Source organism: Phodopus roborovskii, unplaced genomic scaffold, assembly GCF_943737965.1.
Source record: "Phodopus roborovskii unplaced genomic scaffold, PHOROB, whole genome shotgun sequence".
Classification (NCBI taxonomy): Eukaryota; Metazoa; Chordata; class Mammalia; order Rodentia; family Cricetidae; genus Phodopus; species Phodopus roborovskii.
The window spans coordinates 2,836,799-2,854,685 of record NW_026126588.1 but is presented as its reverse complement, the minus strand read 5'-3'; the positions used below and the strand labels follow the sequence as shown (position 1 = coordinate 2,854,685).

The 17,887-nt window shown below is 50.3% G+C and overlaps 1 protein-coding gene across 1 annotated transcript; it reads right to left on the bottom strand.

Annotated features, from left to right (window-relative positions):
* Positions 1-119: 119 nt before the first annotated feature.
* Positions 120-15,924, bottom strand: Rsph9 (radial spoke head component 9). Its single transcript, XM_051204657.1, has 5 exons — positions 15,682-15,924; positions 11,561-11,726; positions 6,723-6,852; positions 5,246-5,392; positions 120-298 (listed from the first exon to the last, which is right to left on the bottom strand). The coding sequence occupies exons 1-5, from the start codon at positions 15,906-15,908 to the stop codon at positions 138-140; spliced, it is 831 nt and encodes a 276-aa protein (XP_051060614.1). The 5' UTR covers positions 15,909-15,924; the 3' UTR covers positions 120-137.
* Between the last annotated feature and the right edge of the window lie 1,963 nt (positions 15,925-17,887).

Sequence of the window (17,887 nt, the reverse complement as noted above, 5' to 3'; positions counted from 1 at the left end):
CCTGGCTCAGTGGGCCTTTCAGGGCCATGCCACTAGATGGGGGACAAAATGACAAACATGGCAGAAGAAACAGGCCAACTTTGTTGAACTTTATGAAAACAATGTTTAGACTACACATAAATACCCGACCGCCCCTCCTACAGCATGAAGGGCAAGTCCATGTTCTTCTCACCCGTGCCCACATAAATGTAGCCATAGTTCTTGGTGCCGGGAGCGTGGTAGAAGGTGAGGCCTGGCCAGAGCAGGCTGCGCAGCACCACCAGCGCGTTGCCCCTCTCCATCTGGATGCTCCAGGACCCTGGAGGGGACAGACAGGGGTTGAGGCCCGGAGCTGAGGTGCCGCTACCGAAGCTGCTGGGCTCCATTTTGCTGCTCATTATGCCACGGAGGGAAGGTGAGGAAGTGAAATGCCAAGTTAGGCTTGGGGGGAGGCAGAGTGGCTCCTCTCCCTTGCGCCGCAGTATAATCACCGTGACCTTGAGCCTCTTCTGGGATGGGTGAGACAACTAGGAGCTCACGCTGAAGTTGGGCCTCCCGCCTCAGTGGCCTTCCTAACTGCTGGTGGGTGGGGCCGTGCTTGGTGGAAGGGAACAGCAGCTGCTGAGTGCCCCGTGCTACTCCAGACAGCAGCTCAGACCGGGCCTAGCTGTGCAGCCAGAAGGACTTGGCTGGAAGGGCCTGATCCAGCTCCAAGGGAGGGAGCCGCTGTGTGGGAGGAAGGAGCCTGGGAAAATCGCCTCTGGATGCAGATCTGGGGCTTCTATTCCCCTGCGCACCGAGGCCTCTCCCCCAAGCAGCCACAGCCCTGCTCTGGGCCCTGCCAGGAAGACAAATACTTTTATTGAAGGTTTTGGTGCAGGACCAACCAGTTATGCTCTGAGGGCTGTTCTGGGGCCTTCATCAGTTGCCAACTCAGCCCCATTGCTGGCTCCTACCACTTGAGCTCCCCGCAGCCTACCTCCAACCATGGCCCACCCTGGTCACTCCACACCCAGCAGCCTCACAATCCCCACCCTCTGGGGGCCACCCTGCATCCACAGAGCTGGTCCCTGCCGCTAGCTGTCTGCCCAGGTCAAACAAAACCAGAGCTTTCTGGAAGCACTGGAGGTCTGTCGCTCCCGTCCTGACAATGAGGTGGAGACTATACCATGGGCTTGTCACTGTCATCGTCAGAAGGAATCAGAACACGCTGTATAACACCCTGCGTGGAATAGCGCCTGGCCAACAGCCGTACCCTGGGAACCTCAGAACCTTGGTGGCTTTCTTGGTCACAAGTCTTCAGAAAATACTATTTGGGGGAAGATGAGGATGGAGTATGACTGGACAAAGTGTTTCAGGGCCACTGTGTCTGGTCCTTGACAACAGGCCCAGGAATATAATGTTCTCTAGCCTAGTGGCCCTAGCAGGACCCAGAGCATCCAGAGACCCGGTCCCTCCTTGCCCTTGGAGCCTACAGCTTCACAGCCCCCTTGAGATAGCAAGACCAGACTGATCGCTCTGCCCGCCCAGGGAGGCTGGCTTGCAGCATCCCTCACCCAAGTGCTAGCCTGGAGAAAACAGCCTAGGGTCTACCCTATCCCCACTGCAGTCAGAGACTCATCAGTTCAGCCAACAGCATGGTGGCATGGGGCCCTCACACTGGCGTGTCTGCCACCTCTTGCTTCCAGTAGATGGAGAACAGAGGTTGGGTTGAGTGACCCAGGCCCAGTAACATGGGGAAAACTGTGAGGAAGTTAGAAAAATACAGAACCCAAGGAGTTCAGGGCCAAGCAGGCCAAAGGGTGCTAGCCGAGTTGCAGCATGCCAGGGGCCAGCCTCCAGCCTTCCCTTGCATTCCTGTTATCCTCCGTCCTCTCATCCTTCCTGGCTCAGCTCATCATCTAAAACACACGTACACACACGCGCGCACGCACACACACACACTCCCTCTCTCGTGCGTGTCAGTAGACACATGGCATGTATCGGAGGAGCCAGGCACTCACTGTCACCATCACCAGTGTCTCAAGTGCAAAGATGGAAAAAACTGGGCCCGGCCCTTTGAAGGTAGAAAGTAGCCTGGTGAGGCAATTCACAGCCCAGGTCTCTCCCAAGTGTCCTAAGACCTGCCTTCCTGGCTTCCCGTGGCTCTCCAAAACACCTGTGCTCTGAGGCTGGCGAGAGCAACCAACTCCAGAACTCAGCAGCGGGCCTGTGCAGGAGGTCCTCCTGGGTTCCCCGATCCCAGGGTCTTATGCAGCTCCCCAGGCTAAGGTGGACTGACCTTTACACCCTCCCACCACCCCACCCAGGGGTAAAGTGAGGATCGGATTCCAGTCAAGCTGTCCAGTGCGGCGACAACAGGTAGCCCAAACCCAGTCCCTAAACTTCATTAGGAAATGCCAGGGAGGACTGGAGAGGGGGCGCAACAGTTCAGCGCTCTGCTGCTCTTGGAGAGGACCTGGGTTTGATTCCCAGTACCCACCTGATGGCTTACAACCACCTGCAACACTTCTGGCCTCCATGGACACCGGGGGGCGGGGGGAGGGCATGTGTGTGGTAGGCAGATACAGATGCAAGTGAAACACCCACACATAAAAAATGATCCTGGGTGCCTGGTGGGAGACGCCACCATCCCCCCTTACCGCAAGGCAGAGTCAATCATTCTCAAGGTTAGAACAGATGGAAAAGATGCCCCCGGTGACAGCCACCATGTAAGTAAGCACTGGGTGTCAGGACCCGTGGCCAGCCAAGCTTACAGGAAGAGCCATCTGCACGCTCACTCATAAGGCTGATTCCATGTTGCCCATACTCTTCAGGCTCCCTATAACCATAGATCCCCACCCTTTAATCGCCAGCTCTATGCCAGCATTTGAAGGCCAGTTCCAGGCTACAGGACTCTTGCTGCCCTCTGCTGTCCAAACTGGGCATTGCCACTGAGTGCTCGCGATTGGGACCCCGACCAGGATCTGGCCCTTCCTGCCACCTGCTGCCTCTTCTGGCCACTCCTCTGTGCTCCTGACACCTTCCAGGTGTCAGTCACTCTCCTCAAAGGGACCAAAGGGGCTGTCACACAGCAGATGCTCCATGCTCCGCAGACAGAGTGAGAGGTCAAGGAGTATCGAATGGTAAAGAGTCACTGAGGAATCTGACTGCCTGACCCATCTGTCTTCCTGGTGCAAACCCAAGGTCGGAGGAGTCTTAGCCAGTACTCTGAACTCACCAGGAGGAGGAGCCTGCCAGGGGTCCATCCCCACAAAACTGCCCATCCCAGGGCATTACGTGGCAGCTCATTGCCAAGATCCTGGCCTCAGGCACCATCCCTCCCTCCCTCCCTCTCTTTCACCCAGACTGGTCCAGAGGGAAGCAGCTCGTTTGGTCAGAGAGAATCTGGAAGGAAACCAGGATTGTATCTGATAAGTGAGATCCATCCTGGCCCTATTCACTTTCCTTCTGGTCCCAGAAGCCACCTGTCCACTACTATAAGCCCACACTCAAGGTGACTTGGCTGGGGTGTCCCCATGGGGTGGGATCCAGCTGCTGGGGGAGGCATCATCCACCCCTGGCACTGCGCTGGCCCTGAGGCAGCCTGAGGTCTCTCTTACCCCTTCCCTGCCCTCCCGTGCACATTGCCTTATGGTGTGATAGATGTATGGAAGATGTGCTCACAGACGTCCAAGCCTCCCTCCCGCTCCTCCCTCCAAAGCTTTCCGGCAACTCTTGAACCTGCCTCAAATCATCTCTATGGCTTTTTTGTTTTTTGTTTTTGTTTTTTTTTTGGGGGGGGAGTTCTTTTTTTGCCACTAGAAATATTTTAATTGTGGTTTTTGGCTGAATCGGGTAGCGCACAGTGCTCAAGAGGCAGAGGCAGGTGGATCTCTGAGTTCACAGCCAGCCTGGTCTATAAAGTGAGTTCCAGGACAGCCAGGGTGCCACAGAGAGACCCTGTCTCAAATAATAATAATAAATAATAATAATCAGGGTTTCATGTAGCTCTGGCTGGCCTAGAATCTACTAGGATTACATTAAACATCCGACTCTCCTACCACATAGCACCTTGTTTCAAAGAAGCAAAGGAGAATGGGTCTTACCAGAGGTGGGGGGAGGGGTGGATAAAAGGAAGCATGGAGTAATTTATGTTATCAATAGAAATAGAATGACAGTAGGTAGGAGAAATAAATTTAAAGGGTCTATTGTAAAACATGGTAACTGTAGCTAGTGGTGAACATATATGGATGGAGATATACATGGGTACAGATGTATAAATACAGATACCAGCTGTCTGAATGAGTCCTGGATTACAGGTCTACACCACCACAGCTGGCTTTATATTCTACTCCTAGGAAACACAATGATAGCAGACAAGTGTGCTCCTTGCAAAAAAACAAAAACTAGCTGGGCGTGGTGGCACAGGTCATTAAGTCCAGTACTCAGGAGGCAGAGGAAGGCCAAACTAGTCCACAAAGCAAATTCCAGAATAGCCAGGTCTACACAGGGAACCCCAGCTCAAAAAAACAAACAAGCATACAAAAGCCAAACAAACAACAGAACAAAACACGTTAAAACTTGGTTGGAGGAGGTGCTAGAGAGATGACTTAGGAGTTAAGAGCACTGCTTGCTCTTCCAAAGGACCCAGGTTCAAGTCCCACCACCCACAAGGCAGTTCATGTCTGTGACTCCAGTCCCAAGGGATCTGACCCCCTCGTACAAAGATACACGCAGGCAAAACCCCAATGTTCAGTAAGCAAATAAACCTTTTTAAAACTTGGATAACAAAGTTCAGAAGTGCATTAAAAATAACAGCAGCCATCCAGGTGGTGGTGGTGGCGGCGGCGGCGGCGGGTGGCGGCGCGGGCGGCGAAGGGCAGCGGCGGGCGGCGGCGGCGGCGGCGGCGGCGCACACCTTTAATCCCAGCACTCGGGAGGCAGAGGCAGGGGGATCTCTGTGAGTTCAATGCCAGCCTGGTCTACAGAGCAAGTTCCAGGACAAGGCTCCAAAGCAATACAGAGAAACCCTGTCCTGGAAGGAAAAAAATGGTAACAACAACAACAACAACAAATCTGCCTCAAATCCCCAGGAGACACTGAGCACTTTACTTCCCGCCTCCCCACTGGACAACAGAAGTGGAATGTCTGGGGAAGCCCCGCCCTCAAGAGGTCATGCCTGCCCAGGTTCTCAGCCCCAGCCTCAAAGGACAAAGGTAGGTAGGTTGGCCTTCCGCTCTGACTTGAAAGTCAATCCCACATCCCGAAGATAGTGGCCGGTTACCTTTGGGGATGTCATACTCCAGGGAGTCCATGAAGTCCAGAGAGGGATCCAAGTCTGCCTTCTCAAGCAAGGTCTTGTTCTTCAGGTCAACAGCCTCCCTGAAGTGGAAGTAGGAGCTGAGCTTCCTGATCTCAGACAAGGGCAGGCCTGGGAGGAGCGGGCGGGGAAGAGAACCGTTAACCCAAAGTGCAGGGCTCCCCGCTCCCGGCATCGCCACCCAAGGCTGGCTCGGTCCAGCAGACAGATAACACAAGCCAGAAAGCGGAGCTCATTCCCTCTGCCCATGCTTGACCCTGGCCTCCCGGCCCTGAAAAAAGAGAGGAGCAAGGAGGGGAAGTATCCCAAGAAGCAGGTAACTCTGGCCCTGGTTGCTTCCGCGATGGGTCGTGACTGAAGACCCATCCCAACAGTTTGAACTGTCAACTTGACCCAATCTAGAATCACCTGGGGAAACAGTTTGGTTTTTTAATTGTTTGTTTTTTGTCTTGTGTTTTGTTTTTCAAGACGGGGTTTCTCTGTATTGTTTTGGAGCCTGTCCTGGAACTAGCTTTGTAGACCAAGCTGGCTTCGAACTCACAGAGATCCCCCTGCCTCTGCCTCCCGAGTGCCGGGATTAAAGGTGTGCACTAACAATGCCAGGTTTTTGTTTTGTTTTGGTTTGGTTTTTGATACAGAGTCTCACTAGGTAGCTCTGGCTGACCTTAAGCTCACAAAGAGTTCCTTTTATTTTCTGTTTTTGTGTATTCTCTAAGTCAAGGTATGTAGTCACTAAGAAAGAATACATGTTTTAGTTTCTATTCCTAGAAAGGAAAAAATCATAAAATGTGTCTCTGCCTCTGCCTTCCAAGTGCTGGGGGATTGAAAGCATGAATCTCCATGCCCAGCCCAGGAGAGTTTTAATGAAGAAGTAGCTAGAGCAGTGATTCTCAACCTGTGGGTCTCGACCCACTTACAGGTCGAATGACCCTGTCACAGGGGCTGCACATCAGTATTTACATTACGACTCTTAACAGTAGCATATGAAGTAATAAAAAGAAAGAAAGAAAAGAAAGAATCTTATGATTGTGGGTCACCCCAATATGAGGAACTATATCAAAGGGTCTCAGCTTTAGGAAGGTTGAGAACCAATGACCTAGAACAAGTTGGCCAATGGGCATGTCTGTGGGGAATTATCTTCATTGATAACTGATGTGGAAAGACTCAGCCCATTGTGGCGGCACCATTCCCTAGGCAGGGAGCCCTGAACTATACCAGAATAAAGAAAGCCAGTTGAACATAAGCAAAGCAAGCAGATAGGTGTGCCTGTATGTGCTCATTTCTCCCTCTCTGCTCTTAACTGCCATGTGACCACCTGGGCCCATCCTCCAGGTGCTGTGGACACAGCCACTCTTCTCCAAGGAGGGTCGATGCATGCCCCCTGGTCTCCCAGACAACCGAGCTGAGCATCTCCTGCCCTGAGAGGACCACAGGGACTCACCTTCAAAGGTCCGATTGACGTGGGTGACCCCGAAAGGAGTCTTGAAGAGGGCACCCCGGGGTATGATGGCTACAGCTTTGTCAATTTGGTCAATGATAGACACCAAGCGGGTCTCTTCCTTGATCTGGACCTGAAGAGACAGGAGGGAACATCCTGCCAGGGGGCTGTGCCTGCTCACCTCAGGTGCAAGGACAAAGCTCTACAGGGCTTATTCTTTTCCCCATCAGTGGGGCCTGAGGCCTGGGTTGTGCTGAGTAAGCATTTGTCTTCCCATCTCTCTCCTCTCTCCCTGCCCCTCTATGTGTGCGTGTGTGTGTGTGTGTGTGTGTGTGTGTGTGTGTGTGTGTGTGTGTGTGCGCACGCGCACGCACTCACGTGTATATGCATGCGTGTCCTCCTTTCCTTCCCTGAGTTGGTACTACAGATAGGTACTAAAATATTCAAACCACAAAAAAAAAAAAAAATGCCAGTCCCCAATTAGCTACCATGATGAGTCTGTATGTCCCTTCCAGAGACATCCCATTAAATAATCATACTTAAAGGTTTTTTACTTGGCCTTTGAAAATATGGAGCAGCCAAGTAGTGGTGGCACTAGCCTTTAATCCCAGCTCTAGGGAGGTAGACATGCGGGTCTCTGTGAGTTCGAAGCCAGGCTGATCTACAGTGAGTTCCAGGACAGCCAAGGCTACACAGAGAAACTCTGTCTCAAAAAGCAATAAGTAAATAAGGAAAAAATAATGAAAGCAGGCCAAAGGATATAACACAGTTGGTAGAGTTCTTGCCTAGTATATGCAATGCTCTGGGTTCAAGTCCCCCACACCAAATAAATCAGATATGTTGGCATATACCTGTAATCCTAGTACTTGGGAAATGGAGGCAGAGGGACCAGGAGTTCAAGATCAGCCTTAATTATACAGAGTTTCAGGCCATTGTGGACTACTTGCGATCCTGTCTCAAACAAAACAAGTTAGGAAAGCCGGGGTTGGACTTGGTTCAGTTGGAAGGATGCTTTCCTAACTTCCTCAAAGGCCTAGGGCTCAACCCCCAGCACCCCATAAACCAGGTAATATACTTGGGAGGTAAAGGCAGCAGTCATCCTTAGCTACATAAGCAAATTGAAGGCCAGCTTAAGGTATATGAGACTGCTTGTGTGTGTGTGTGTGTGTGTGTATGTGTGTGTGTGTGTGTGTGTGAGTGTGTCTGGGTGTGTGAGTGTGTGTGTTTGTGTGTGTGTGGTGTGTGTGTGAGTGTATGAGTGTGTGTCAGTGTGTGTGTATGTAGATGGCTCAGGGAAGCACTTGCAAGCCTGATTTCTGACCCGGGAACACATGTAAAAAGCTGGACACTGGATCCAGTGGCACACATCTGTAATCCCAGCACTCCTGTGATGAGATGGGAGGCAAAGATAGAACTACCTAGAAGCTCAAGGGGCAGCAACAGAAACAACAGAGTCCTTGTCTTTAAAAAGTGATAGGGGTTGCAGAGATGGCTCAGAGGCCAAGAGCACTGGCTGCTCTTCCAGAAGTTCTGGGTTCAATTTCAGCTCACAACCATCTGTAACTCCAATCCCAGGGGACCCACAGCCTGCTCACAAGGTACACAGACCTTAACATTAAGGCACAGCATCCATACACATAAAATAAATACATTTTCTTTTTTAAAAAGTGCCAAGACAGAGCTGACTCCCCAAAGTTGTCCTCTGACCACCACACTTACACCATGGCTCATAATTGCCCAAATATACACAGAGACACACACACATAAATACACAGATGCAAACACAGATGCATACACACACACAGAGGCACACACACATAAACACACAGACACAAACACAGATGCATACACACACAGAGAGATACACACACAGACACACACATAAACACACAGATGCAAACACAGATGCATACACACACACACAGAGATACACACACAGACACACACATAAACACACAGATGCAAACACAGATACATACACACATATACACAGACACAATATAATTATTAAGATTTTATATATAATTCATATATATATATGAAAGTAGTCATACTCACTGCACATTTGGATAGTATAGAAAAGCATATCAAAAGGAATTAAAGCCACTCATTTTCCTACCTTCCTATAGGCTTCTGTCTATTCTATTCTTTATTTTTATGCATATGTTTAAAGTAAAATTGGGATCTCATGGTTTCCGTAACATCCTTCTTTAGGCTTGACATCACCAAGCATTTCCCTGTAAGGTCACTAGACCTTACACAGATGATATGCCATTGCCGTTCACAGCAGGGGCAGCAGTAAGGAGAGGGAGCAAGCTGTGTTTGATACAGAAGCCTGTGGACAGACGCATCTGAACCCATAATGTCACCTGCTGCATGGCTGACAAAGGAAAGCGGAAAGCGGCATTCCGAATGTCCCCAGCTGATGGGAGATGTCATTCTGTAAATATGTTTCTCATACTGGTTAATGAATGAAGCATTGTTGGCCAATAGGAAAGCAAGATAGGCGGGACTAGGAGACAAGGAGGAGAGAGGAGGTAATGAGGAGGAGTCAGCATGGAGAGGCTGGGGAGATGAGACTCAGGCCCCATTCCTCGGTAAGATGAAAGCATGTGGAAATATGTAGATTAACAGAAATAGGTTAATACTTAAGACAGAGCTAGCCAACAAGAAACTAGTACCTGGCCAACAGCATCATATCAAATACAGAGTCTCAGTGTGATATTTGGGGCTGGCGTGGTGGCGGGACAAGACCAGCGGCGGGCGGAAAAAATACTTACACCCAGCCCATGTCACCTTCGTGACTCAGACAAGCTTGCAGGAGTAAACATAGTCATCTTAGCCATTCAGAAAGAGAACCTGGGGCTCAGGAGAGTGCATTTATCAGGTGGGAAGGAGGTGTGGCTGCCACTGCCTCCTCACCTGACACAGACTTATGGCATCACTCAAGTTCAAATGCAAGGCTGAGTTTTGAATCCAGGCCTGGCTCAGCTGAATGCAGGCTCCCTTCTTGTTGACCCAGTGGCATTTCTAGAAACTGACCTTTTAGATAAAGCGCACACACTGGAAGTGACGTTCATCCATGGCATAACATGTTTGTCAGAGCTGAAGCCTAGAGGCTACTTTCCACTAGTCAGACTGCTTAAACATAGGTACATTCACGCACTGGACGAACAGCAGGGTAGCCGGTTGGAGTACTGACACAGGAAGGTCTCTGAAAGATATGGTGTCGTGAAAAGCGCAAGGTACAGGGCTGTGGGCACGCCATGCTGCCATCCGTTTTAAGATTTATTCTGTTCTATTACTTCGCACATAATGGTGTTTTGCCTGCATGTCTGTGCCCCGTGTGCATGTCTGGTACACACAGAAGTCAGGAGGGGGCATGGTGTCGGATCTTCTGGAATTAGCTATCGCGGTTATGAGCCACCACATGGGTACTTAGAACTGAGTCAGGTCCTCTGCAAGAGCAACAGGCGCCTTTAACAACTGAGCCGATTCTCCAGCCCCACACTGCCATGGGGTCGTGGGAAAGTGCAGGTGTGGGCTGCTGGGCCTTGGATTGTACCCTTAGCCCTCTTGAAACAGTGAGACTGCTGCTGCTGTAGAAGGATCTGGACTGGACAGGGACACATATGCTAAACAGTTACAGAATGTCCCCTAGAAAAAGGGTTTCCCTGCCCAGCAGGCAGGGAACAAAGGAAACTCTATTACATCCCTTTTAGTGCCTATGACTCAGGAGCCATGTGGTGTATTATCTAGTAAAGTTAAGATTAGTTCAAAAGGGCTGGCCGGATGGCTCTGTGGGTAATGTACTTGCCATCAAGCCTAATGGCCCAGGGTCAGACTTTAGAATGTACATGGATAAGGAGAGAATTGACTCCCGTAAGTTGTTCCTTGACCTCCACAGGACAGCCCAACCCCACATACAAAATGAATAAATGTGCTTCAACCGCAGAGGGGTTTCTCAGAATGCACAAGACCCAGCTCTGATAGCCAGCGTTGTAAAAATAATAAGCTGGGCGACAGTGACACTCACCTTTAATCCCAGCTCTTGGGAGGCAGAGGCAGGTATGGTCTACTGATCGAGTTCCAGGACAGCCAAGACTACTCAGAGAAATCCCGCCTCAAAAGACGGGGCAATTAATAATAATAACAACAACAACATCTGCATGTATACACCCCGGACCTCCCTCCCCTCCCCCATGCGGAGCCAGGCTTTACACGAGCTGCCTGCCCTCTCTTTGCTGTGTCCCTCAGGTCATGGCCACTAGCTCCAGTACCCTCTTCTCTTCTCCACGCCCTGGATGGTGAGGAATGTCCTTTGCAGAGGCGTCAGTACTGGTACAGGTGCAACAGCAAAGCCCCTGGATCCCCCGGGGACTCAGTGCACACCCGGGCAGTAGTGACGGTGGCTGGCTGGCGACAGTAGATCACAGTGGGGCTTGCTCTTGTTTCTGCTGAGCTGGAATCTTGGTAGCTTTTTGTGTGTATGAGTGCTTTGCCTGCATGAATGCCCCTACACCACTTGTGTACCTTGTGCCCATAGAGGTCAGAAGAAGGCATTGCCTCCATTGGGACGAGAGTTATTATCGCGGTAAATAAGGATCAGGATAAACAAACAGGCCGAATAGATGTTGCAAGTTTCCACTTAGGTGCTGGGAATGGAACCCAGCTCCTCTGAAAGAGCAGCCAGCGCTCTTAGCCACTGAGCGTCTCTCTAGTCCTGCCCCCCCCCCCGTTATTGTGTTGATTTAGTTGGGTTTGGCTTGTGAGGCTGGGAATGCTAGGGCTCTGCCTGCGGTGCTCGGACCCTCCCAGCACCCCCACAGGCCTGCTCTTACCACCACTTCTTCATCAAAGACCTTCTCACCCTCGTTCACCTTCTGGAGCTCGGTGTGCTCGTACTCGTGTGAGGGATCGCCCATGAAGCGGCCATTCACCACAGCTGTCTGCGTTGCCATCTCCTCCGTGGCAGGGGGCAGCAGGCTCCACTCCGTGCAGTTCAGGCTGCCAGCAACACCCACGTCACCCTGGACTCCAGTTCTCCTTGCTCCCACCCCTTTCCCTTATAACAGGGTCAGGCAACCAAAGCTCTGGAAGCACCTCCATCCCAGGGCCATCCACCCTTACATTTGATGCACTTGCTTTAAAGTACTTACACAAACTTGCTGCTTTTCCAGAGAGCCAAACGATGGCTCACAACTGCAACTGCAGTTCCAGGAGATTTGATGCTCTCCTCTGGCCTATGGCAGGATGTGTGTCACCTCATCCAGCCAGGGCTGTCCCCTTGGTACATAAATGTTCAGGGGCCAGGTTCTTTTGTTTGCTTTTTGTTTGCTGAGACATGGTTTCTCTGTGTAACAGTCCTGGCTGTCCTGGAACTCACTCTGATGAGCAGGCTGACCTTGAACTCAATAAGATCCACCTGCCTCTGACTCCCAAGTGCTGGGATAAAGGTGTGCGCCACCACCGCCCAGTCCTGGCGGCTAGCATTTTGTCTAATAAATTGACAGTAGCTCACATAGAGTAATATAGGGAGCATCCAAATTCCTAGGATACACTCCACTTCAGAGAGGTCACCCTCTTAGCGGCAAAACCCATAGCCACCAACAGAAAGGCCATTCTTCACTAGTATAACCTTGATTTGCTTATTTTTTCAAGGAGAGCCATGAAGATTCTACATTTTTATTTATTATTTTAAGATTTTTTCTCCTTTCCTTTTTATATCTTTTGTTTTGTTTTTGGCATGTATGTCTGTGTATCACATGCAAGCCAGGTGCCCACAGAGACCAGAGGGCAGCACTGGGTTCCCTGGATGGGAGTTACAGATGGGTGTGAGCCACCATGTGGATGCTGGGAATCAAACCCAGGTTCTCTGCAGGAGTAGCCAGGGCTCTTAACCACGGGTCCATCTCTCCAGTTGTTAATTTTAATCTTTTAAAAATCACAACTGTTTCATGGCTAAGCACGGATGCACATGCCTGTTATCCATCACTTGTGGGCAGTGGAGGCCAAAGAAAGAAAAATTTAAGGTCCTTAAGTGTGAGGCCGCTCTGACCTACATGACCCTATGGAATGACTTACGGACAAGCCCGTCGTCAGGGTTACTACTGCTGTGATGGGGAGAAAATGTCCTCCATTTCCTCCATGCCCTCCATCTCCTTGCTGTTTATTCACTGTATCTCACTGAAAGAAGTCAGGAGGGGACAGGGAAGCAGGAGTCGATGCAGAGGCCATGACTTGCTCAGCTTGCTCTTAAAGATTTATTTACATGACTGTTCTATCTGCATGTACACCTTTATTCCAGAAGAGGGCATCAGATGCTACTAGGAGATGGTTGTGAGCCAACATATGGTTACCAGGACTTGAACTCAGGAACTCTGGAAGAGCAGCCAGTGCTCTTAAGTGCCGAGCCATCTTTCCAGTCCAGCTCAGCTTTCTTACAGAACCCAGGACCACCAGCCAAGGGATGGCAACACCCTGGGCCCTCCCCATCAATCACTAATTAGGAAAATGCTCTACAGTCTTGCCTACAGCCTGATCTTAAGGACACACTTTGTTAATTGAGGTTCCTGCCTCTCAGATCACTCCAGTTTGTGTCAAATTGATGTAAAACTATCCCAGCACTCAGGAGGCAAAGACAGGAGAATCTCTGTGAGTTCAAGGCCAGCCTGGTATACAAATCCAGCTCCAAGACAGCCAGCCAGAGTTGTTACCCAGAGAAACGCGGTCCGGAACAAAAAAACAAAAAGCCCAACCAACTACCCAGCACAGCAAGTTTAAAATGTACATAAGTCTAAAATGCATTAAGTAAGTGCCCCTAAACTGGCCAAGACCACGCCATAGCCTGGAGCTGCTACTTTCAGCCACTGCTCAGGATTGGATGAGGAGTTAAGTTATACGTCACTACCCAGGGACAAGATCCAACCAAGTTCAGTGCAAGGCACACCTTCTCCTGACCCCTGTTGTCAAGTCACTGTGAGTGGAGCCAGTCCCAGTCCTGGCTGTGTGTGCCGACTTAAAGACATCTGACTGTGAAATTCAGATGAGCCTCTTGGGACTGCTTTCTGTTCAGTTATGGGCTTGAACCCTCCCCACCGCACCCCCCTATACCAACCAAGTATTTGGGAAGCCGAAATGGAGACTCTGAAATTCAAGGTTATCCTTGACTATGTAGTGAGTTCAAGGCAACCCTAGAATACTTGAGACCCTGTGCTTACAGAGTGTGTGTGGCCGGGGTAGGGTGAAATGGGGGGGGTAGGGGATGGGGGTATATCTTTCCTTACTGCACCATGATTTCTGCTCCAATCACTCAAGAACCTGCCAGGGAGCTGGGCACCTTTAATCCCAGCACTCAGGAGGCAGAGGCAGGCGGATCTCTGAGTTCCAGGCCAGCCTGATCTACAGCGTGGGTTCTAGGACAGCCAGGGCTACACAGAGAAACCCTGTCTTGAAAAGACAAGAAGAAAGGAAGAAGATGCTGCTCCACCCACTATCCCTGTCTCCCTGGCACCACCCATCATGTCACAGATGTGGGTGTTTGGTCTGACACTGGCATGTGGTTCCCAAGTACACACTGTCACAGAAGCTCCAGGGACACAGAGTTTGTGTTACTTACCTTCTCCAGGCAGACTGAATTCCTGGTGCCTAAGTCAATACACAGCACATAGTAGGAACAGGAGCTCAACAAAGGCAAGTCTCTATCTTTAGTCCAAATGTGGATTCCCAGTCTGTAGTTTATGTGCCTTATCATGCTTTGCCCCCAGACACCTCATTCTGGTCATTCTGCCTTCCCACTGCCTTTTGTAAGGTTTGGTTTGTTTACTTGTGGGTGGTTTTGTTGTTTGAGGTAGGGTCTCTCATTGTAGCCCAGTCTGGCCTTGAACTCCGTTCTGCCTCAGTTTCCCAAATGCTGGGATTATAGGCCTGAGCCAAATCCTGATGCCCGGATGCTCAATAGTAAGCAGGGCTGGCATTTAGCTGCACCCATTGGATGGACCAACAGCGAACTCTCTCCACCTTCATCCGACCTGTCATAGTCTTCCTCTTTAATGGTTCCAATCACCTCCATCCCCTCAGCTCTTTTCCCTCCCAAACCCTCACCTCTGGGCACTGCAAAGACCCCTAAATGTCCACCACACACACTTCCAGACCACTGCCCAGTCAGATCTGGGCTCTTCTTGCTTGCATAGCCCCTTTGGTGTCTCCTCGTGGCCTATGGACAAAGTCCAAACCCTTGACATGTCCAAGCATGCTGCCTCTGTCAAGCTCACTTCCCAGACACTCAAAGCCTTCCCTAGTCAGAGTGCGGGAGTTTTAGCCCGACCCTGATTAAGCTTATTTAGCCATTCTCCAGCAGCTCAAGACCCTTGGTATCTCTATGTACACCCCAATTCTACCTTCTTTTTTTTTAAGATGCGATCTTTAAGTTTTTATGTGTATGAGTGATGTGTCTGCGTATCTGTACCCATTCCACAAGCCTTCTGCTTCTGAGAGCACCTCCCACTGCGGAGCCCACATCCCCATGGGAGATGCTTCCAAACTGCTCTAGCACAACCCCCAGAGCGTCTGACTTCTCCAAGCCAAATCCAGTCCACAGCTGGAGCCTGAATTCTACACCAGCTCGCCTTCTCTGGGACCTCTCATTTTGTGCCTGTTCAGTTTAGCCCTCCCTCTATTATGAATCCATCTACACCAGTTTCTCTTGCTTCTCCAAAATGACAAGCCCTGAGTCCTCACCCCCTTTCCAACTCTGTCAAGATCCCCCACCACCAGCCACTTTCCAACCCCGTCAGGATCCAGACCCTCAAGCTCTTCAACTGTCCATTCCCCTCCCCAGGCCCCGCCCACAGGCCCCTCCTCCATGCTCCTGAGACGGGTCCTGCCCACCCGCTTCTCCCAGCCGTTGCCGCACCCACCACTACGGTGTTCTGCAGCCTCGCCTGCCACACGGTCGCCTCACCTGTACAGAGTCTTGCGTGGTGCGAGTTGGTCCTCACTCAGGCCCTGTGCGATGTAGTAATCCGCAACAAGGCCAAGGATGCGGCCCCAGAAAAGGACCCGAGCAAAACGGTAATCGCGCTTAACTAGCATAAGGGACGTGAGCAGCGAGGCTCGACGGTCCGGGCTGAGACCCTGCCCGCTGCCGGACGCCAGCTCCAGCGACAACAAGAGGCTGTCCGCATCCATCAGGCCAGCCGTTCACCTCCACCCTAGTCCGCCGGCTAGAAGCCGTCTCCATGGAGACCCTGGGCCCCGCCCCTCAGTCTGGTAGGAAACAAAATCCCACCCACCGAACCGCCCATCTCTCCAAACCCGCCCTTTCCAGGAGCCTGGGAGCACACTGGTCCTCCTCTCCTCTTCCACTGTGTGGTCCAGACTTGTCTTTTATTGTCCCAGCGCTGCTTCCCGATAGAGCAGACCAGCTCCACGCGCGCTCACTATTAAGTCCCACGCACCACCTATGCCCGAGAATTTTAAAGAATCTGACACCTCCTGACTCTAAAAGCACTACTTTCTGACATCCTCTAAGCCCACTGGAAGCCAGGTTTCACCAAAGCAGGTGCTATCCATTCTCCCCTCTCAAGTTTTCACACGAGTGCTCTTTTCCTCCCAGGACTAGTGTGACAAATAATTAAACAATAAAACACAGGACTACTCCTTGGGAAAGGATGATGTGGAAAGGGAGGAGGCAGAGCAGGCAGATTTTTGTTTAGGCCGGCCTGGTCTTCCTAACAATTAGACCTGTCCTAGAAGTAACCTAAAGCGGCCCGTGGACTCAGAGTGAGATACTGTCTCAAAAAAAAAAAAAAAAAAAAAAAAAAAAAAAAAAGCCACTACACATGCGTATCAGCCACAACCTACATGGACATAAATAACCTCGGGCCCCACAACTGTTTGGGCTCAAATGGTAGCAACGGACGGATGGAAAAGCAGCACACATCCTCTATCGTAGGACTCAGCATTCCCCGGGCTGACCTAACCACTGCTGGTTCACACACACTTCTGGAGACCCCAGACAGACTCAGAATCAAAGGTTCCCCCGAAGGCTTGTTTCAGGGAAGTTAGGCTGGATTTATAGTGACTGGTCTTTTTATTTCTGGATTCCTTTAGGGAAGACTCATGAAGTCAAATGGGCCCCCAAGCCAAGCCCACAGAGAAATGTGTCCAAATCACTCAGATAATTACTTTGTTTTGATTGCCTGAGCACTGTTTATCATGGCTTTTTAAATGAGCATTTGAGGACAGCTGACCTGGGATAGGTCTTTCATCTCGAAACAACAACGTATGGTCCACGTCCCTGCTCTCGTCAGATCCCCTCCACCATTTCCTGCTCTGCTTTGGTAACACAGCCCAATTCTTCTGTAAAGAAATACCATCAGAAAAACAACCAGTCTGGCCGCTGGGATACACGTCAGATGATTTCAACACAAAGCACAGCTCACAACATCTTGTCCCTACTGAATCTGGATTCCTGTATGGCCAACAAGTTCCACCTCGGAAACCAGCATGGTTTCTGGAAGCTTTGTGATGCACCCATTTGGAGCAGGAAATAACCGTGGCTATTTCAGAGAGAAACCACGCCAATGTCACAGTACAGAGGGAGCAGCGTGTGCAGGCAGGTGAGCAGGTTTGAATTCATGCCTCACCGTGGAGGAAAACTCGTCTCCCCAAACCTCATCTATAATGGAGTGGAGCGTTAATGTGAGAGCAGAACAGAAATAAGATACCTTGCGCGTTATTGTGAGACCAAAACAGGAAAAATAGGCTTGCAGGTTAAGGCTTCTGTTTGCACTTAAAGACAATTAAGAAATTGGTTCCTGTTTGTCCTGTGTTAAATCCTTACAAGGTTTCTGTTTCTATTTATAATAAAGGATAAATTCCTGTCTGTCCTGTGATAAATATTTGCAAATTAAAATTTCTATTTGTAATTAAGAATAAGCTCCTGTTTCTTAGATCTGATGTAAACTGCAAACTATGTTTTTTGATCTACGCTAAATCTGCAGCTTAACCCACATGATGGTACATCCTTGCCCCTGTCCCTTTCCTTTTGTTTGGTTGTTTTGTTTTGTTTTTTTGCCTTTTTGAGACAGGGTTTCTCTGTATTGCTTTGGAGGTTGTCCTGGAACTAGCTCTGTATATCAGGCTGGCTTGGAACTCTGCCTCCC